This window comes from Saccopteryx leptura, chromosome 2 (genome assembly GCF_036850995.1).
Source record: "Saccopteryx leptura isolate mSacLep1 chromosome 2, mSacLep1_pri_phased_curated, whole genome shotgun sequence".
NCBI classification, from domain to species: Eukaryota; Metazoa; Chordata; class Mammalia; order Chiroptera; family Emballonuridae; genus Saccopteryx; species Saccopteryx leptura.
The window spans coordinates 371670026-371693110 of record NC_089504.1 but is presented as its reverse complement, the minus strand read 5'-3'; the positions used below and the strand labels follow the sequence as shown (position 1 = coordinate 371693110).

At 42.1% G+C, this 23085-nt stretch overlaps 1 protein-coding gene across 1 annotated transcript in view; it reads right to left on the bottom strand.

The window, feature by feature from the left end:
* FLI1 (Fli-1 proto-oncogene, ETS transcription factor) overlaps positions 1 to 22824 on the bottom strand; it is a 120505-nt gene extending 97681 nt beyond the window's left edge. Inside the window, exon 1 of the mRNA XM_066365215.1 lies at positions 22486 to 22824. Within this exon, the coding sequence (XP_066221312.1) occupies positions 22486 to 22503 (18 nt within the window). The 5' untranslated portion in view covers positions 22504 to 22824. The remainder of the gene's footprint in view (positions 1 to 22485) is intronic.
* Between the last annotated feature and the right edge of the window lie 261 nt (positions 22825 to 23085).

The window sequence follows — 23085 nt, the reverse complement described above, 5'->3', positions numbered from 1 at the left end:
TAACCAGACAGAGAATAACTGCTGCTCCTCATGGCCCCCACCCCCAGCTCTGGCATCGTGGGCTGGGGAGCTGGGCCCCTCTCTCTCTGCTGAGGATCTGTTTATTCTGTGCTCCATAAAGGGAAACCAGGCCCTTTCTGACATTTTGGCTGGGAGGGGGTGGGGAAAGAAGGAGGTCCAGAATTTAAACTCAAAACCAGATCAACTTCTCTAAATCTCCTGGTGCTTTTTCTGTGACTCCTCAATGAGCCACATTGTTACAAACCAGGCGTTTACCTCTTCTGGCCGGGCCTTCCATCTCTAACAGTCTGGCTCCAAACCCCTACAAATGCCATTAACGGCAAGGATCCCTCCTTAACTTCCAAACACTCCAGTGCTCCCCAGATGACATCAAGGGCAGCCGGGCTCCCAAGCAGCTGGGCAGCTCCCATCCCACTGCACCCCCAGCCTGACCGCCTCTCCTGCCTGCGCTCTCCTGAGTGGACGGTGGCTTCCTCTAAACAATAAAACAGGGAGTTTCCTTTGTCCTGGAAATGTTCTGCCTGTCATCCCTGTTATCCTTATCAGCAGACCACAATACAGTGAGGGAGGCCCCAGCCTGCTCAGGACCCATGGGGTATCACTGCAAAATGTTTTCTTCACTTTTTCCTCTGCCTTGAATTCAAAGCATGACCTTTCTGAGCGGAATTCAATCGGGTCATCTCTCAGATTCCCCAGTGGGGAAATAAAAGTAGCACAGCCAAAGCCTATTGTTTCCATTTCAAGAAGGTAAAAATGTTGTTTTCCCTCTATAGCTTCTAACTAAATGAGGTGGGGCAGGAAGAGGGGAGGTAATAAAAAGACCCTTAAAAATTGTTTAAGATATCGGTAGTAAAACGTAGTCTGACATTCCCTGTCCACATAGCCTGTTCTCACCAAATGTGATTGACACCCCGGTTTCTTAGTTCTTCTCAATGGCCTTCAGTACTTTTGATGCAATTCATTTTCTATTTGAACAAGCTAGAAAATAGGTTTTATTTCCCTTTCAACAATGGGAGAGCAATATAGTTAGAAAAAGGGGTGGAGGCATACGGGAACTCCAGAAGGCCAAAGGAATTGCAAAAATAAACTTCTGCTAATGTTAACACTCTTGTATTTCAGGGCAGGAATAATTAATTGTATATGTTTAGTCACTTAGCAACCCTGAGCTTCTTATTCTGAAAAGCTCAAAATATTTCACATATGTAGTGAGTAAAGTCCTTGGGATCAGACAGATCCTGCGAGCTGCATAACTTTGGGCAAGTCATTTGAGTTATCTGTGCCTCGGTTCCTCTCACTGGCAAAGTGTGTCTAACAATAGGTGTGTTACATAGGCTGTGGTGGGCATGATGTGTTAAATGTATTAAATGTTCAAGGTACTGTGTTGCTCATTGGTAAATACTCAATAAATATTACTATTATTAGCAATACTGATACCTCCTGCCAGAGTTGTTTTAAAGTAATAATGGCATAAAGGGCACAGAAATTCCAGAAAAGATCTTGAAAGCCAGTCCCAGTTCTTACCCTTTCTGACGTCTGAGATCAGAAAGCTTTCTCTGAAATGCTAGCAAACACCAGATACAGATAGCATGCCTATTCAGTAGGCGTTTTTGTTTTGTTGTTTGATCTTGCAAAATGCTTATAGGGACATCTTCATTACAGCATCACTTCGAGGTAAAATTATCATTGGCAGAATCTCCCTGCTCTGCAGCAGAGGAAACCGAAGCATGGGGAGACCCGGTACCTGTTCAGGGGCAGAGAGCTGTTCATATCAAAGCCCGTGAACACAGCTTCCAGAGCTTGATTTGACAAGGGGCTGCCTTGCTCTCTAAGTGAAGAGTTACACTAAGCTGAGACTAAGCTGATTTCTAGCAGGCTGGGATTTTCAAAGATGGAAGTAAGCCTTCCAGAATCTTCTTGCCCTTGAAATTTCTAAATACACTGTATATTAAAAACACATTAACTGATACATATGAACCCTATGAATTCAGTAAAACACTAGTCTGATAAAGTCTCCAAAGGTAATTGTCTTCTCACAATATTCTTTATTATATTTTACTGGCCTTTACTGAAGAAGAGGGAGCTAAGAAAATGTCCCACAGATGATGCTGGACCCACAGATAATGCCTGAGGGACTATGGTTAGAATGACTAAGCTGAGGACACTTAATTTAGCAGTGCTACAGAGGAGACATGTAGGGGGACAGCAGACATTTCATTCATTCACTCATTCAGCAGAAACTTTTCAAAGGCCTAATCTTTTTCATGCTTACTCCTGCTTATCATTCAGGGTTCAGGCTAAAAGTCACTTCCCTAGAGAAACCTTTGACCTCTGAGACTAGGTTAGGTCCCCATATTACACTCTCCTGAAGCACACTGAACTTCCCTTTTCATAGAACTCGTACTTATAACAACTAGCTAAATACCTATGTTTTCTCCTTGGTTATACTGTCTGTCACAGTGGAAGCCTTTCCTGTCTCATTTTACCACTGTGTTTTAGCACCTGACACAGGGAAGATGCCCAAAAAATACATGAATATGTGCCTGGTGCTGTAGTTTCAAAGATAAATGGGTAGTTTGCTGCCCTCAAGGAGCATATAGCAAACATTAAAAACATTAAAATTTCACACTTAAGACGGTGTAACAGGAGGAAGTAAATTAGCACAGTCAGAGAATTGCATTGCTCACACTTTTTCACCTTATTCTAAGTGGAAGGTTCCAATCTGGAGAGAGAGGTTTTTGAAAAGGCATGAGTTGCAGCAATATTGAACTGAGGGTGGACTGGATGTAATCAGGAGGAATTGTTAAAGAAGCTCGGGGCATTCACTGGGGTCTGCGGGCTGATTAGTATTTGATCCTTTGTGGACAGCAAGTGTGAGAGAAGCAGGACCACGATGGAAGTTCACTTTCCCCCAAACCATAATGTAGTTAGACCTCAAAGAACTTGGCCTTAATTCTGCTGCGGCTTCTGATTAAGTGATGGACACAGACCTATTATAGTGATATCACCCTAAAGACTTGAACAGCAAAAGCCACCATAGATCTGCCTGCCCATTAAGGAGGTCTTAGTATCAATGTCAGATGACCTCTGGAGTACGACTGGGGTGTTTATTCCTCTGGTAATTCCAAAGCCACAGAGGGGATAGCATGTCATATGTTCCTGCTATCTATGGGCGAGGACCATGAAGGAAAGGAAAAGTGCATTATGTTGTGGAGATAGCAAGCATATGGATCTTTGCAACTGAGTGTACCACCAAGAAGTGTACTCACTGGGCATACTCACACAGGGAAACTGGGGTTCAAAGACCACCACACTAACTAGTTATTTGCTAAGTTAACTTGCTTTGTTTACATTTATACTTAAGGAAAATATCTTCCTACAATGACTTATAGGGGTCTGGGAACTAGAAAAGCCAGCCATCTGTTAATAAGACAGAGACCTACGTAATAGGAAATTGTATATTCGTCACAGCACAAAGCATAAAAGTTGGAAATGACCTTAAAAATATTTTAGTAAATTGCCAGTACTTTTACAAATAAGGAAACTGAAATCACTACATTGTACAGGATTCTCTGTGGCCGAGGTCATTTTTCCATGAAAAGTTATACAGAAAAAGCCCATACCTTTTTTTGACAAGCCCAATATGCATTTAATCATAGTTTGTGAATATCTTTATCATAAATCCCAAATGCTCCCATTTTACAGAAGGGGAAAGAGGGCATTATGTTCTTAAAGGTCCACGTAGAATTGAAGCAGAGACTAGATCAGGGGTCCCCAAACTTTTTACACAGGGGGCCAGTTCACTGTCCCTCAGACCGTTGGAGGGCCAGACTATAAAAAAAACTATGAACAAATCCCTATGCACACTGCACATACTTTTTATTTTAAAGTAAAAAAACAAAATGAGAACAAATACAATATTTTAAATAAAGAATAAGTAAATTTAAATCAACAAACTGACCAGTATTTCAATGGGAACTATGCTCCTCTCACTGACCACCAATGAAAGAGGTGTCCCTTCCGGAAGTGCGGTGGGGGCCGGATAAATGGCCTCAGGGGGCCGCATGCGGCCCGCGGGCTGTAGTTTGGGGACCCCTGGACTAGATGGTAACCTCAGCTCCAGCTCTAGGCCAACACTGATAGTACATACTAGATGTTCACTTTTTATTTTGTTTTGCTTAATGTTAGTCAAAGAGTAAACGGAAGTGTTAGTTCTCCATGTGGACATCACATTGCTGACTCAGGAAAAAAAATAATTCATGTAAATACAGCCTTCTGACTAAATTCAGACTTCCATTTTATGACCTGAATTATATAGACTTGCATTGTCCAACAGGTAGCCACTAGGCACATATGACTATTTAAATTTTGAGTAAGTAAAATTAATTTAAGTTAAATTAAATTAAAAATTTAGTTCCTCTTTGCCCTATTCACATTTCCAGTACTCAGTAGCCATCTGAATAACCAGGCTGGTGGCTCCCACATTGGGCAGTACAGAATGAAACATTTCCACCTTTGCAGAAAGCATTATTGGACAGTCCTGATAAAGACAGTTATTTTTTAAATATTCCACTTTTCTTTGTCTTTAAGATAAGGTTAAGAAAGTTGAGAAGGACTGAGGAAGTGTCCCAAATCTCTTAATTTAAAGATCATACAGGAGTCAGATCTCTTGTGGAGCTTCCAATACATTAATACTTTTGAAAGAGAGATGCTGGAATCTGCTACAGCCCAGAAAAATACTATCCCCTTCTTCCCAAATCACATTTAAAACCAGAAATTTAGAGCCCATTGAAAAAGATTAGAAAGTATTATATTAGCTATTCCCAAATGTGTAAATGTTTGGGCAAGACATTGGCATTAAGATTTGTAGGATGACAGTTTGTCCAGCAGGTTTACACAATCCAACCTCACAAAGACAGACACCACTGTCACACAAACATGTTTCCTGCAAGGCTGCATTACTTCCATTGTATGACATGTCCTTCATAATTTGAAATATATGCATTTGAGATGTTCTCTAATCTCTTTACCTTCACTCTATGGTTCTAGTGCAGAAAATAGTGTAGAAAAGAGAATGCTCCCCCAAAGCAACATCAGGATCTTGGTGGTCATTTGTTTCTATGGAGATAGAAGCAGGTGGATTGATATTATGTAGACTGTGCTTCCTAAAGAATGGCAGATCGGGCCTGACCTGTGGTGGTGTAGTGGATAAAGCATCGACCTGGAAATGCTGAGGTCGCCGGTTCGAAACCCTGGACTTGCCTGGTCAAGGCACATATGGGAGTTGATGCTTCCAGCTCCTCCCCCCTGTCTCTCTCTCTCTCTGTCTGTCTCTCTCTCCCTTTCTCCTCTCTAAAATGAATAAATAAAATAAAATAAAAATTTTAAAAAATTCATTAAAAAAAAAAAGAAAGGCAGATCAATGTTTGAGCAGTTCCTGGTCCAGACCCACAGACTTTGAAATCTCAATTCCATCGGCTAGAAATAAACCCAAACACACAATTTAACATATTCAGCAAAAAAAGATTTAAGGAGATGCTCTTAATTTTAACCTTAAATGCCTGGATGAACACTTCTAAATGAAAAACAACTTCACTTTCTTTTCTCTTTCTTCATTACTTAGCTACTTTGGTGGGGGAAGAATACGAGCAAATATTCTCTCAGTTCACTTCTGGTCAAATCATATTTGGTTGCATGGTGTAGCATGGAAGACAGAAACACAATCTTTCCTAAATTATTGATGGTGCATGTTGAGAATAAAGACTAAACTTGCCTAGTCTCATGACACAGAACAGCTACTATTATTCTTGACTTCAATACTAGCAGAGGGCCATCTTCAAGGCAAATTACTTCTTTGGTTCTGTTCTTTCACTCGTATTAGTCAGTTCAACTTATTAGTACTTTTGACACTTAATACAAACCATCAAATCCCAAATTCACATCTCTTGATCAAGGGAGTCCAGTTCTACTGTCCCTACCTGGTGGAAAACTCTTATTTTTTAAGGGGATGGTAAAGTGGAGCATATAGAAGGACTGACATCTCTGAATCAACTAAATTCAGACCTGGCCCTGTATTCCTTTAATGCATGACCACAAAGACATCGAGCCTGCAACCAAGGAGGTGGCATAGAGGAATGAGAGGGAGTAGCCAGTGGATATCTGGCTAGCCAAATGGGCATTTAAAAACTTATTAACAAGGAATGTTGTAAAAGATAATGTGTTTTATATTCTAAGTGGCTTTTGACTCTTCAAAGGCAGAGACAAACCAAAAAAATAAATAAAAATAAAAAACAAAAGAAACCAAACAAACAAACAAACAAAAAAAACCCCCACACAAAACTGAGTGGCGTAGTTTGGACAGGAGAATATTGTTTCTCTGGTGTTTTCACTTTGACACCACTCTCTTTATCAGTAGAACAAGCCTGGAATTCCTGAAGCTGCACTCATATCCTGCCATCGGTTTTTACGTAAAACACCCATTGATTGGGATGGGAGTTTCATGAGTAGAACAATGGCCGGATACCAGGGAGGGAAAGGAGGAATATGTAATGTTTGGTCTGTACTGGTGCATTCGTAGGAGATGGTGTCTATAAACGCAAAGAGATATGAGTAAGTAACTGATGAATTTAACCAAGTGCAAGTAAGTCTTCGAAATCATAAAACCCAATGGATTCAATTTAAGCAATATTTATTATCTGTTAGGTTCAAACATTGACCTGGATGAGAATAAGAACTAAGATGATAATAATTAGTATTCATATAGTACTTTACAATTACAAAGTCCCTTAATATCCATATTCCTTTTAATTCTTATAATTAGTTAGGAAGGCCCAGAGACAACAGTATTATTATTACTATCATGACTACTCTTATTTTAGGAATAAAATTTATAGGAAACAAAAAGGTTAAAGAAGTTAATTTCTGACTCAAGATAACACAGCTAATAAATGGGTTTAAGCTTAGTTTGTTTGTTTTTTTTACAGAGACAGAGAGAGAGTCAGAGAGAGGGATAGATAGGGACAGACAGATAGGAACAAATAGGGATGAGTAGCATCAATCATCAGTTTTTCGTTGCAACACCTTAGTTGTTCATTGATTGCTTTCTCATATGTGCCTTGACCGTGGGCCTTCAGCAGACTGAGTAACCCCTTGCTCAAGCCAGCGACCTTGGGTCCAAGCTGGTGAGCTTTTGCTCAAACCAGATGAGCCTGCGCTCAAGCTGGTGACCTCGGGGTCTCGAATCTGGGTCCTCTGCATTCCAGTCTAACGCTCTATCCACTGCGCCACCGCTGGGTCAGGCAGCTTAGATTTTTTTACTTCAAATTGCACATGGCTGCTATAGAACCATTCTGCCACCATCGCAATATTTTTCAAAAACACTCTAGCATCTTACTGCCAGCCTTAATAACATTTTTGCGTCATCTTTCTTAGGTAAGAAACACCACAAAGCACACACCATTCTTACATTGTGTGAACACAAATTTACATTTTGTAAGTCTGGCTGAGGAAAATTGCTAACGGGTCCCTGACAATAAAGAGAGAGGGAGGATCTCTTTTTAGTAAAAAGTCTAAACAAGGCTCAGAAACGGAAATGTTGCATGATTTATGATCGACAACCAGAATAGCCATGTAATGAGCCACCCAATAGTTAGTCAAATGGCTGTACTTAATTATCGCCTTTCTTCAAGAAACTTGAAGCGACTCATCACTCCAGATTTTTACCAAATCTGGGAGAAAAGGAAGATTGTATTACTACTAGTCTTAATCCTTCTGAATGGACAGAGAAATTGAGGTGAAAAAAGGGAGAGTAACTTGCCCAATGTCATCCAGCCAGCCTAAGGCAAAAACAGGACTCAGTTAGCCAAACCACACCCCCACACTAGCACTTTAGAGGGGCTGATACAAGCATAGAATCTGGGACCTCTTTCGAGGGAGCATGGAACCCAGGTAGGATCATCATTAGAGTGTTTTAATGCCTGGCTACGAGGAAGGTTTTAATGACTAGGAGGTGGAGAATGGGACTTGTTGTAATTGCAGACAACTCTCTCCCTCCAATCAGAAGGGAGTTGAAAACATCATTAGCTTCTGGAAAATTCCACTCCACCTGTTCCATCTCTGATGAAACCGACCACTCAGCTCACCCTGTGTGTTATGTAACACTCTCCTGACCCTTCCAGGAGAGGTGAGCTCAGAGCCATTGCTCCCTTCTGGTGATGGACACACCTTTAGGGACACCCGTTATTTTCCCAGAGGAGTTCACCTTCACTGGGGCATCTGTCTTTCTCTTTTCCATTGCAAACGGGCTTGTTTTGTGCACACCAGTAAAACAGTCCTCTCCTGTTTCCAATTATTTTGAACAATTAAGCATGCAAATGTCTGAACATTTATTAAACTTCTGTGAACTTTTAGGAAGAAAAAAAATAAAAGAATCAACAAGAATCTGAATCATCAAAGAGTTCTTACAAAACCAGCATTTTGAGCCTTTAATTGGAAGTGAATCAGAAACAGGCATGTGAAATTTCCCATGAAATACACACAGGGTTTAAAAAATTAAAAAAATAAATAAATAAAAAAAAGATGCTCTGGGTCGAGAAGAGCCTGGGTCATATGCAGTCCAAAGTGATGGGTAAGAAATGAATAATTGCAATGAGCGTGAACCCAGACCCATGTCTTCATCATGGTTCTGTCTCTACAGCCTTTGGAGGCAACTCTAGGAAGGCAGGGAGAGTGACCAGGGTATTCTTTTACCACACTCCAGACCCGGGAAGTATATAGAGACCCTCAGGTCTCCAGAAGGAAGAGATTAGAGGCCCCAGTGCCCACAGCAGCAAATCCATGTGCCCAGATAATTCTTCTCATACCAGTGTCCTGAAAGGTTATTTCTAAAGAAGCAGTCTGCTCTTCTCCCTCCCTTTTCTAGAAAAGTGCAGAAAGTACGGGTATCCCTCAAGTCCCTGACCTTTAGGGAAGGCCTAAAGACCCAACTTGGGCAAGGTTACTTGTGCCCTTTGACCCAACATGCTCTTTTTGTGGAGAAGGCCAAGGTCAGAACATGGTTCCCTATAAGCAGCATTATTAGGGCTGGAGAGTGTTGTGAGATAACATGGATCTTTGCTCTAAGATTCCTGACTCGCCATTGACCTGGGTACGAAAAAGAAAAGGCAAGTGCTGGGAAAAGCAAGCCCTCCTGCTTGCACACATAGATGTAGTCATTCAAATTCTTCCCCTTGGCGTCACCAAAGCTGGTTTTGTGAGCCTTTGCACCCCCATTGTGCCCACACCCACCCTCACTCACTCCCTTCATGCCATGTGGCTTCCAAGTTCTTTCCCTTTTTGAGAAAACCCTTTCAACCCATTTTCATCTAGAGATGATTACACTGAGGATTGGGTTAAATGAAATCAGTATGAATTAAACAAGATAAATTATCAGTCTTGTCTCAGAAATATGTACATCTCTTGCCAGGGGAGCTACATTTCAGTTTCCAGCTAGGTGCCTTGGTGGTTCCTATGGAAATTGCCATCTTCAGTTCCCCAGGAGTATTATGACAATGGTCAGGAAACAAGACCAACAAGACCGGAGAACAAAGAAAGCGTGAATGCCTATGGATTCAATAGGTCTTGATATCTTTGCTCCTGAAAATACCCTTATTGCACAATGCGCTGTTAGGGGTACATGAGTACCTGAGTCCTGCTTCTTGTGTCTCTTGACCAGCTCTTATCTTTAGACATAGCACATCTTAAAGCCTCAGTTATCTCTCCTGTACAATCATCTCTTACATTCTGTATAAGTTAGCAACTTGTGATATTCGCTTTGGGAGACACAACAGAGATACTAACAGCTCTCTCAATGGTGTTCTTTCATTACCCTGGATTACGTGTGAAGTTCTCTTAGAGACAATGTGCAGAGTAGGTGGCGATGCCAAGTGGTAAGAAGTGATATAGCATACTGTAAGCCAAAGGAGAAAGCAACACTCTCATCCCAATTTCTGGAAATTCTTCTTCAGTTGTTAATGACCCTTTAAATATACGTTGAAGCTATTTCCTTCTATGTATATTTCTAGAGTTAGAACTCTAAACACGGATAGGTCGAAATCTCTAAAAGGGTTTTTTTGCAGACCTGTTATGTTGAATTAGGGTAACAAGAGTAAAAGCTATGTAGAAAGCTGTAACATATAACTCTTAAAAGTGTTAATGTGTGTGGAGTGGGGTGGGGAAGTTTGCTCATACAGTATTTGTGGGGAGAGTGGGTTAATTTTCCCTCTAAATGAAATCAAACTACCACTAGGATGAGTTCGAGTGGCTCTTGGCCCCTGATAATTGCACATAGAGTCCATCATGGTGCTGTACACAATGTTGTAGAAAAATGCAAAGGCAAGCAGTTGGCCCTGTGCATGGAGAATGAACATTTTAAAATAATAGGTTCTTCAGGGCTAAATTATGTTTGGTCCTAAAGATCCTTGGAGCTATGGTTTTCTTTGTTCTGCCAAAGGAAAAAGGAAATACATCAGGAAGCTGCCAGTCCACAGGAAGTCTCACTTGGGCTGATAAAAGGAACTGATGCGAGGTGGCTGTGGATGCAGTTATAAGTCAATCAGCCTTGAAATAACAAGTGCTATTCAGGAGAAACTGGAGCCTGAAGTCAGCCTTCCTCGATGGTTTCCTTTTAGCCTTACAAAACATTCCTTTCCGTGTTTTTTTAGAACTCTCCCCGTCTGTTTTTTTTAAAGTGTGTATTGTGTGTGTATTGTGTGTGTGTGTGTGTACAAGGGGAAAAGAATAGAAAATAGAACAAGAGTTAGAGCAAGAGGAAAAAAAGAAAGAAGTAGGAGGGTCCAGGAGGCAACATTGTCAAGTCAAAGAAACTGCTGATCCCTGAGCTATGAATCTTTTTCTCTTTATCATCTGTTAGCACATTACGATGAAACAGAACCTGTTGGCTTCCTCCTCCAGTGCCTGTTGTCCAGTGCACCTGCTAACAAGTCAGGCAGCCTCTCTTACCCAGGAACAACAGGGATGAGGCCTTCTTGATAAAGGACGGCAGAGACCGAGCAGTGCCATGAACCTGAGCAGTGCAGACCATGAGTGGGGGGAGGGGGGTCTGTTAAACTAGAGGTCAAAACACATAACCACAAAATGTATACAGCCCTCAATAGGTGGGTGAGATTTGGAGCCAAACTTCATGGATGTGTGGTGTGTCCATGTGCAATGTATCACCACGGCTAAGCTCTATGGATTACGTTCAAACCATGGTTTTTCCACTTTCTTCCTGAATGACCTTGGGTAAGTTACTTCACCTCTCTAAAGGAAAATAAATTCAGACACTGTAGCATTGTTACAGGGATCAACTATGAGTATGTCTGCAAAGGTTAAAACAGTATTGACATAAAGTAAGATCTAGAGAAATAGTTTTTTCGTTTTCTTCTTGGGACCTTGCTTGCTCCTGCTCATTGTTTTTCTCCCTTAGATGGAAGGTGAGTCTCTTGCTCTTAGGTGAGGAGCAGGGATAGAAGTCCCTTCTCTAGGGCCAGCGGAGCTCATGCAAAATGGTTGGTGATAAAGTTTCAGACTGTACTGGGCCTTTCAGGGTTGACTGTGTCTGCCCATAGCATAGCACCACTTCCTGTTTTAAGAATAAGAAAAAAAAAAAAACCCATCCAAAAAACTCATTAAGAGGCTCAAAATTCTTCATGGACATCAAATAGGTCCTCAAAAATATTGTTTTTATTTTTTTTAAGTTAAGTGTAAATGAAGCAAAACCAGACGAATTCAATTTCCCTTCAATTAAACAGGATTTTTAAAAGTCCAGGAGAAAGGTGCTTGGGGCCAAGTGTGTTTTGGGTTTTAAATGAGACCGAATTTTGGAAAAGAGTCTCAGACCCAAAGCAGCGTCAAGCCCTATTCCTAGTTGGCACTAATGCAGATTACCCCAGCTCCAGTGTCACTTGGTAATAAAAACAACTCGCTCACAGAAACTCACAGAGCACCTCCTAAGAGTCCCAGCCTGTGCCCGCCCTGGATAGACCACTCTATAATTCAGGCCAGGATTGTCCAGGGCAGCCTGGGCTCAGGTAGAACTTTTGTGAGAGGTTCACTCAGCCATAACCCCCAAATAAGAAATGTTTCCAAAGCCTGCTTGGAATCAGAGTCTTATAAACATGGAGGCTGAAAGCAAATTTTGAAATCATACCTTCATTTCACACACGAGAAAATCTTGAACATGAGACATCCTACATGAATACTGAAGAAGAGAAGTGATTTGCCTAAAATCACACAGCTTATCTGGGTGGAGGGATCTGGGACTAGAGTTTAGGTCGCCAGGTCTCCGCCTGGACAAGTTTTCTCGGTATTTACTACAAAATGAGATCCAAATGTCTCTGAAGTCAGCAGGTTTGGACTAGAACAATGATTTCCAGTCCATTTTTCACTAGTCTATTTCTAATAGTCTCTCTTTATTTGTTACATCAGATTTTTTTTTTTGTAAAAGTAATATATTTAGCGATTTTTAAAAAATCAAGTGCTACATAAGTTTATAGAAGGGTCCTTGGGTTATGACACAGTTCCATTCCTAAGACAGTGACATAACCCGAATTTTAGTGTAGGTTGGAACACACCCTAACACGAATGGAACACTACTTCTTTTAACAGTCCAAAATGTCTTAGGTAAGCGTGCTGGGGGACCCAACTCCCTCAGGCATATGCCACCTTACTGTGTATCCTATTACCCCATGCAATCAAACTAGTTCGCCCACATAGTCTGTAAGACAAAATACTCACAATCTCAATTTTTTAAAAGTTTTTATGGGAGTGAGCATCGTAAACTTGAAACATCATATGTCGAGACTGTCATAACCTGAGGACCCCTGTACTGTGAAAAGTAAAAGTCTAGTTCTCCTTGCCCAGAAGCAATAACTATTAATAGCTCTTGTTTATCCTTCCTGAAATTACCTATGCATAAGTAATCATATATATATATATATGTGTGTGTGTGTGTATCTTCAAATTGTTTGTATAGAAATGAGAGCACACTTTTTTTTGAGAGAGAGTCAGAGATGGGGGTTGGGGGGAGAGACACAAACAGACAGTAAAGGAGAGAGATGAGAAGCATCAACTTGTAGTTGCAGCACCTTAGTTGTGCCTTGACTGGAGGGCCCAGCCAGCCACCTTGGACTCAAGCCAGCTACCTTTGGGCACCAGTCAGCGACCATGGGCTCATGTCAATAATCTCACACTCAAGCCAATGACCCCTGTGCTCAAGACTGATGAGACTGTGCTCAAGCCAGTGAACTCAGGGTTTTGAAGCTGAGACCTCAACATCCCAGGTCAATATTCTATCCCCTGCACCACCACCAGTCACTTGTTATAGCTTGCTTCCCCCCCCCCCCATATAGTAATAAATCTTGGAGGACTTTCTTAATCAGTGTATACAGACAATTGCTTTTATTCCATATAACAGTTGAATGAAACTTCTGGAATCTGTTGATCTAATCCCCTTAATAAACATTTAGATTCTTTCCAGTTTTTGCCCTTACAAACAACACTATATAATAAACATCTTGTATATATATATCTTTGGTATCTGTGGGAATATGTCTGCAAGATAAATTTTTAGAATGGAAATTCCTAACACATTTGTATCAGCATTTAACATCTCAATAGATATTTCCAAACTGCCCTCCACGATGACTATACCAAGTTAGCCCCCCACCCCCCAGTTGGGTAAGAGAGGGACATATGCCTTACTCTAACATGAAGCATGATTAAGTTGTTCTAATCTTTGTTATCTTCATAGGCAATCAATATTCACATTTCACTGTTTTATTTAAATAACTTTATGCGCAGAATTGAAAGTCTTTTCATATGTTTATTGCCATTTGCATTTCTTTTTCTAGCATTGTGTATGCATAACATTTTCGCCTATTTTTCTGTGACGTGACCTGTGTTTTTCTTACTGATTTGTAAGTAGTCTTTGTACACTAAGGCATCTGCCCTTTGTTTTATGTATGAGAAATATTCCTTCTCGGGTGTTCGTTTATCTTTTCACTTTACTTATAATATTTTTCTCTCTGTTAATGTATAAATAGAGGAACTAAACTGAGAAGGGGAGAATAATAATAAAAGAAGTTCCCTTGCCATACCTCAGTTTCCAAAAGAGATCCAAACAATAAACTAGTATTGTCAAGAGTGAAGGAGCAGAGGAAATTATAAGCTAGGTGTCATGTTGGGGAAAATGTGCCTGAATTTCCATGTAATAAAAAGCCACATACAAAGATTTCCCCCAGCCAGTATTGCTGCTTTTGGAATTGCTAATTGTCAGAGCTTAAAATCAAAAAGTGGAGAAACCTCTGTTCTCTAGAAGCCTGGAAGAAATCATGATATAGGCATCTTGTTCTTGCTCATTTATGCAGAGTTTTGTTCAGCATTATGTCTGGCAGTCTTATTCAACTTTTGGTTGAATGAATAAATGAATGAGTATGAATCACATGATACATGCCTAAAGACAAAATGACTCAACAGGCATAAAAATTTCAACCTAAATATATGCATTTATATAGGTTGTAAGAGCATTACCTTAAAAACAACTCACATGCTAAGTAATTTTATATTAAACTGTTTTCAAATCACTGTTACATGAACAATATCACAGAATCATTCACTCTCAGACTCCTTTGCACATAAAATCAATGAATACGCATACATTCAGAACTAACACTCTGCTACTGAACTGTTAGATTTCAGTAGACATGTGAAACCCACACGTGTCTAGAAATGCTGGGTTAAAGCTCCCATGGCACCTGTAATTCTGGCCTCAGCATGTGTGCAGAGATGTGACATTAGGTCTTTCATTACCTTGGACACGTAGTACTGTCTGAGAAAGCAGGCCCCACTGCTGGGAAGGCATTTTGGTTTCCAGGTTTGCATTTTCTTGGAGGTAGCTTGAGAAATTACATATTCTGGGATTTTGATCATGAACTAAATGGTGGGCACATTGTTCTTCAAAGATGGGAACTGTCTTAAATATTTCAGCATTTTGATTCATTGTAGGTATAAACAATTTTGAAGCTGCTGTGACGTTAATTGGAATTACCTGAAAACGCACCGAAACAGTTCATCTCTGATCCTACTTTGACAACGGTGATAACTCTTTGACTGTTCAGTTTGCTTGGATGAAATGTTGATGATTTTATGTGAGGTGAGAGACCCAGCTAACCTGTGAAAGTATGTCAGATCTGTCTTAATTCCACAGAAATTTGGTTGAGTCCTAGGGAAACAACCTTTCCTTCTTGCTGACTCAGTCTCAAAAAGAACTGATGTTGCATCCCAGGAGCAATGGCCCAATTGAAAAGACAGCTTGTGGGGAGAGCTCCAAAACACTCCACAGGAGACATTTAAAGGGTTTAATGGATAACCACCTTTTGGGGGGGTCTGGTGAAACAGAGCTCCTCTTCCCTCCCCTGATATATATAATATTTAAAGACATCAGATAGCATTGGCTGATTGCCTGAACTTCTCACTGATTGTTTAATTCTGTCTGCTACTCATTGCTTGTGGCCTCTGATAAGTGATGGGGCCTCTCCCATCTCCAGTGCCTGAAGACAGGGATGAGAACAGGAAGGATTCAGTTCCTAAGAGATGTGGATAGCTCTGTAGATCAACAATCTATTAGAAATTTTATGATTCCTTTTTTGTGTGTGTATTTTATAAAACCCAAATTCTTTGTTATGGTATTTAAAGTTCTCCATAACAGTCCCATCCAATCTTTCCATTCCTATTTTCTCCTTGATATGAATCCACCCCCAAAACACACATCAAAGTATTTCACTTTCCTAGAAAGACCTTGAACCAATTCTTCTTGTGTAAGTCCTACCCACCCCTCAATGCCACCATTCAGGTCCACCTATCCACCAATGCCAAGGAGCAGTATGGATTATGTGAAGAAAAAGCAAGTATTCCAGAATCAGAAACATTTGGCTTAAAATCCAACTATATCACTTATTATTTGTCATCTTAGGCAAGTTACCTGACCGCTCTGAACTTTAATTTCTCCCATATAAAATGGTAATGTAACAATAGTACTTTCCAAAGTGCTAGTGTGAGAATTAAATGCAAGACTGTATGTGGAAGGCCCTTGTAAACAGAAGGGACTATATAAATAAGGTGACCAATCATCCTCCTTTAGGGAGGACAGTCCTTCTTTTGTAAGTTTCGTCCTCCCTCGAAAAGTGCCCTCCTACATGTCCTCCTTTTTGATATTGGAAGACTAATCTGTAAATGCCCATATTCGATCGATGCAGAGTCAAACCATTGCATGTGATGTGATGTATTTGTATCTAAATGAATACTTTTTTCTTACAATTATTATTAAAAATTAATGGGCATGTAAGCATAATTACAATATAAAATATTACAAATGTTTTTATTACGCATTTATCGTATTATAGTGTATTGTTGCAATTAATAAAATGTTTCTTTTATTTACAATATTGTTTTCTTCAAGTTATTTTTGCCCTCCTTTTTATTGTAAAAAAGTTGGTCACCTGAATATAAATAACTATTGTTATCAGGTCTTTCTCTGTTTGTCCATTTGAAATTGCTCTTTCCTTTCTCCAGGTTAACATAACACTTATTGCATTCCACTCTGCACACACACATGGCTTATCTTCCCGCTATGTCTCTAAGACAGCAAACTTTTTGCCATCAACACTGTATCTTTATAGCCTGTATAACAGTCATGCAATAGACCTTAATAACTTGAATGGTTATTGACTTGTATTAATATGGATGACATCAGTTTATGATGTCAATGAAGCTGTTACAGAGTCCCATAAGGCCAGCTAGCTTGCATAGAAAAGGGTTATTCCATAGATAGTATATACTGTCAAAATTCCAAAATATTGGCCCTAAGGGTGACAATGTGAGAATAGACAAACCCCACCCATTGCCTCTGGGGAAACATCTCAAAGTACACAGGCTACTGATACTAGGTCTGTCAGGTTTGTAGGAGAATTAGAATGGTATCGCTTAGTAATACCACCCCTGATGAATTAACACATGAATGGGATAGAAATATATAGATGTAAATCATAAAAGCAACAGAAAATGAAACAGGGTGTGGTCTTCTGCAGAGAAAAAGACACCTGCACAGCCCTGAGATTACAAAAAATGTTACTATGGTTGGTTGAGGATTTTGTGAGATGGTGTGTGTGTGTGTGTGTGCATGTACATAGTGGCCAATGTCCTTAACCTCCTTGATTTGTCACAAAACAACAAGCAAAAAAAATACACTTAGAAAGACTGTTTTAAGTACAAGCCAAAAATAGAAAGTCATGTTATTCAAAGCAAAACAAAACAAAAACGTTATTCTATGCCTTCCTAATGTAGCTGGTTGTCTAGAATGAATGAAAGTAGCAGCTTCCCAATTCTAACCCTAGGTAGTTGGTTGCTAATTTGAAAATCTACCTACCAAACTTCCCATAGAATGAGTTTTCTCTCAAAGACGACAAGCACTAGCCGATGGCCTGAGTGCTGACTTACAATTGAAGCATATTTTTGGAAGTCAATAAAGGCCTCAGTCCATTCTGCCTAATGTTTCATTATTATAAAAATCTTTTCCAAATTCTTTTCCTGGGACAACTCAGTATTAACATATAAGACCAATGTTACATTTCTAGAAAATAGGTTGGGGTTAAACTGGTAAACCCGACCAGTTTGGGGTTAACTGATTGACCCCAAACAAAAGACATTGAAATCATATTTAATGTGGTTGTCATACAATACCTACTTACTACACAACCTGAAAGGTGCATCCATAAGATATGTTCTACGTGCATCTGAACATTTTATATTTATGTAGTCAAATATTCATGTATTAAAAGCATTGAAATAAAAATTCAGCCCTCTTGCTCTTGATCTGTAAAAGAGCCTATTGGCTATTTTAGTAAATTACTATTACTATATTTTTTTGTTGTTTCCTTGTAGTGGAGACCTTTGTTGTCTACAAGAAGAGAATGATTCTTTTAAAAAACAGTTATATAAAAATCTTATCTGAAAATTTGAAATATTTTTAAAGTATGGAAATAATTCAAGATGGTAGTAATACATTTTTCATTAAATAATAGAAGTATGTTTATTACAAAGTCCCAAATTCCTGGTAATTTTTAAAAGGCCTTCTGTCCCAGTCTCTTTTTGTCTCTCCCTCTTATGTGTGTATGCGCACATGCGCGCGCGCACACACACACACAATCACACTGCCTCCAGGATTCTATAATTCATAATAATCTAATGAAAGTGAATGAAATCTTCATGATAGAGTGGAAATAACACTAGTGTCTGTTAGGAACCCTGAATTCTCACCCTGACTCAGTTATCTGAGTGATCTTGACTAATTCATTAAATAACTCTGGGCCTTAGTTTTCCCACCTATAACATGAGAATATCAAGCTAAATAATCTCTATATCTGCAAACCTGTAAACTTAACTTTGAATAGCAGAAGCAGAGGGAAGCTTTTTTTTTTGTAGAAATTATTCAAAAAAATAAACCCAAACATTACAAAACTGCCATTGGTAATTACCTGAGGGAGGCAATTCTGCTTGGTGAAGGGGACAGATAAATGAATCAAGGACCTAGAGCCATGTAAGAAGGTAAAAGTATGTGCATGGGTTGTTCCCTCTTCAAACGAAGGCAGCATCCCTTTTTAAAGACAGAAGTCAAGTCTGCTCCCAAGCGTTCCTTTCTCTGCTGCTTTCCCTCTGGTACCATTCAGAAGCTGCCCTTCTGGAGAGCACTGCCCCATCAGTGATGAGCTACCTTCCTGGGCCTGTCTGGCACCGAACTCTCTGCGGGTTTGCAGAACCCAATTTTAATCTCCACTTTTTCTTCCTATTTTACTCTCCCATTATTTGCTGGCTGTGTGGTGCTGTACTTTCCTGAGGTAAAGGAAGAAAACTAAAAACAAAGTCCTCAATCGGGCTTTGTTCAAAACATCTTCCCCAACCACCCTGGCTGATACAGCTATAGCATCTCTCATCCCCTAACTCGCTACTCTTCATCAGAAGATATGTCACCTTTGGACACAGAATTACTTACTTGTCTGTCACCTCTACCGGAGTGTCAATTCCAGCAGGGTTTTGACCTCTGTTTTATTCTCAACACAGAAAAAATGAGTTTTGAGCCTTGGAACATAAGAAACGCATAGTTAATATTTGTTAAATTAATGAAACATGTATTATGGTAAATCCAGACCTATGCTCTAATTTTCTGACCAATCAAACCTATCCCCAAAGAGAAATCCAACCAATTGGCATGTAACTAAGGCACAGGCTTTATTTAATCCTTACTGTGACCTATGCCTCATTTCATAGATGAGGAAACAGAGACTCAAGGAGCTAAGTGCCTTGTTGTAGGGCAATCAGCAACTAAGTAGCAGAGCTGAGAATGAACTCAGGTTTCCTGATTCCAAGTCTGCTGTTCATTTTCCTATTTTGTTCACCATGTCTGCATCTTCTCTGATTGTTTTGCCATCTTTGATGGCACCATGGGCATTGAATCAAGCTTCCACGGATGAAATAATTAAACTTGATTGAAGACTGCTTAGAACCAAGATGCAGTTTTTTGAAACCAGGTCATTTCTTAGAGCAGCAAACAGTATCATGTGCTTTTCAACACTATACTGATATTATCACTGTGGGGAGCAGGGGCGGGGTAGGGGTGTTGTTTAATACTGGAGGTTAACTGTCTGAGGCAGAAACAAGTAGAATGGCCCCCACAAACTTTAGTGCTCCCAAATGATGCTCAGAGCCTTCCCAGGAGACATTCTTGGAAATGAGAAGAAAACATGGTACAAAAGGACTTACTATAACAAGGGCAGTAAGACTGAGATTTTGAAATCAAATGGAATTATGCACAACATACAGTGCTTTTGCGAAGAAATCCAGACTTCGCTGGCATCTTGGACAAAATACCTCCTCAGTGCTGAGACTGACAGGCATTTTGAAAGAGAGACATGCTTTATATCTGAGGAAAAAGTATTCACGTGCATAAAAATCACATCCCAGAATTACTCAAAGTTGGTTTTTCAGGGCCATTCAAACTGGAAACACCCATTCTGGATTTGTGTCTGCAGATTAGATATGATATATAAGCTCTCTCTCTAAATATATAGATCTCTTAGACCTTTGTCAATATAGACATGTCGTACATGTTCTTGCAAGAGCACATGACCATAATATTTTAGGAATATAGAGGAGGGGGAAAGATACTATTATAGAAGTAATTCAGTTCAATCCCAATGTTTCATTTTTTCAAAGATTTTGAAACTCAAACAGACTTAATGAACTGCGCAGTCACACAGAGAGCAGGAGTTACTGACCTCTTCTTGTCCACTCTCCTCTCCAAGAACAGTGTTTAAACCACCGTGAGAGTGGGGTCCAGAAACCCCAAGATCCAAAGGTCCCATGTAAACAGGAAATTGTGGCTTTCATACAATTTAAATTGCAAAGTATACACTTAAAGACTCAATCCTTCAGAATTTAAGGGGCTGAAGATAGCTTGAAAAGCCACTGCTCTGTGGGTGGGTCTGCACAGTCAAGTCACCTAGATGAGAGACCAAGGTGCTCTTGTGGAGGGTTTGGAGGGACTCGCAGGCTTCCACAACCCACATGGAAGAGAAGACCTTCACTCGCATCGTTGGCACAAAGAGCCAGTGTCTTGGTCTAAGCCTGTTCTCACTGCCTGCCATGCCAATCCTAGTGTGTGTATCTAAAGAGATTAGCACATCCTGGGTACAGACCACAGCTTCCTCCCTTTGCTCTGGGCCTGTGTTAGAGGTCTGAGCATCGTGGAGAAGAAATTGCTTCACTTCTCTTTAGAGTGTCCACATTAAGACCCCAGAGCACCTTACACTCTTCCAGATCAGAGGGGCACTTTCTGGGTGAGCGGTAAGTGTCTTCATAAGGGAGAGTTTTCTAGAGTGGAGCATCTTATTGCTACACCAGAGATACAGAGACACTTGCGTACAAACACCAGTATGAAGAAAAATAAGCATATAACGTCCAGTGACCACTGCATCCTCCCTATTGGAATCCCCTCACTCCTCACCCACACACTTTCAACTTGAAGAACCTCCACTCACATAAGCACCCTAGAACCCATCACAATCAGTTATCTCATCTCCAGATTTTCAAGTTCCTTCTGTTGGTGTCTTTTACCTAAGTCAGCATATTTCAAATTTTCAGAAAAAAAAAAAAAAAACTTAGAAAATAAAAACCACTACCCCACCCAAATGATAAAAATCTCTTGAATTCTCTAAGCCCAACATCTTAGCTTTCTCTTACTCAGCCGTGAGCGTGAAGTTGATCCTCTGGGTTCTGGGGGAATGGCGGGCTCTGCCAGTGCTCACCTCACCAGCCTGATAGTTTTTCCAGACTGACTCCTTCTTGGTGTTGCACAACTGCCTCGCAGCCCAGTCGACTCCCAGTCCCATTCATTCCCCTGGCTCCAGACGCGTTAGGGGGTGCCCCTTCTCTCTGCTCCTAGCCCCACTTCCCCTTCTGGAGGGAGAGAGCAGCGAGCCCTTCTGAGGTCGGACACGAAGCCCAGACCCTCAGCTGTCCCTCTGGGCTGCACTTTGCACCCTAACCCAGACTTGGGGTGTGGGTGAGAGTAGGGCTGGGGGGCAGGGTTTGGCCCGCCACCTGAGGGCGAACGGCTCTGAAAGGCACGGAAGCCTGTTCGAGAAAAGACCCCGGGACCCCTTCCCCGGGACAGGCGCCGAGCCCGAGGCGCCGCGCGGACCCAGGCAGCAGAGGGACCTCCTGCCCCGGCGGGGGAAGCGGCGAGGTCGGCCCGTTAGTCCCAGGAGCCGCCGGCTCCGAGCGTCGAGAACCAGCAACATAAATACGGAGAGGAAGGGAAAGCAGCCCGCGCTGACATGTAAACAGGGCTCCCTTTGGAGGAGCGCGCTCAGACAGCCCACAGACACTCACTCGCACCCCGACCCTCCTGCCACCATCCCCGCGCCGCCCCGGGGCCCACCCGGCAAGGACGCGAGCTGTGGCGGCTGCAGCGTCCGCCCCCAGCGCCTCCAGCCTCGGGCGCGGGGAAGCCGGCCGCAGACGGTACCCAGCGCCGGCCGGGGCACCCCGCCTGCCGGCGGGACTGCTGGACCCGAGACACCGGCCCCGGCTCGGATCTGCGCTCGAGACCCCCCCGCACCTCGAGAGCCCCACCTCGCAGCGGGGTGGCAGCGCCGGGGGGGGGGCTGGCCCCGCTTGGGGGCTGGGGTGCGGGGGGACCGCCCTCGGCGGGGAGCCGGGAGGGGAGCCCCGTTAGTGAGCCTTGCCACCGGCGCCCGGGAGGAGACGGAGTGAAGCCGGGCGCGGAAGCAACAGAGAGTGGCCACGTCTTCCGGGACCCCAGCGCCCGCCGCCCCGCCTGGCCCCGCCGCGCCGCGCTCGCCGCCGGTCTCTTACCTTAATAGTCCCGTCCATTGGGCCAAGTCTGCAGCCGAGCCCCCCAATATTCCACACATTGACCCGGTTACAGCCTGACCTCGCAACCCCTTCGGATCAGCCGGGCGCGGCCTCCGCGGCGCCCTGGGCCCTCCCTGCGTGCCCCCTGCGAGCGCCCAGCCCGCGCTCCCCGGTGCACGTTTGTTGTTGTAGTGGATTGAAAAAGAGACAGTTAACCGGATGAAACTTTTTTTAACTAATTTTGGGAAGTGACTTCACTTTGCGAATCGGGAGGAAGTCCTATCTCTCTCTCTCTCTCTCTCTCTCTCTCTCTCTCGTCTAGCGCTCTCCTCTCTCTGCTCTCCTCCGTCCTCCCTCCCCCCACACCCACTGCAACCCCCCCTCCTGCACGGCTCCTGCTTTTCGCATCACACACGCTATATAAATATACGCGGAGATGCCCAGATACATCCATGCACAGCGCGCACAGGATACTTGCTCCTGAGAGATAAGAACGCGCTGGGAACAATGCCCGGGTCCGCGCCTGGCGCCCGCGCCCTGACTCCCGCAGCCTGTATCCCCCCAGTACCCCCCCAAAGTCCAAACCCAAACGCCTTTGGC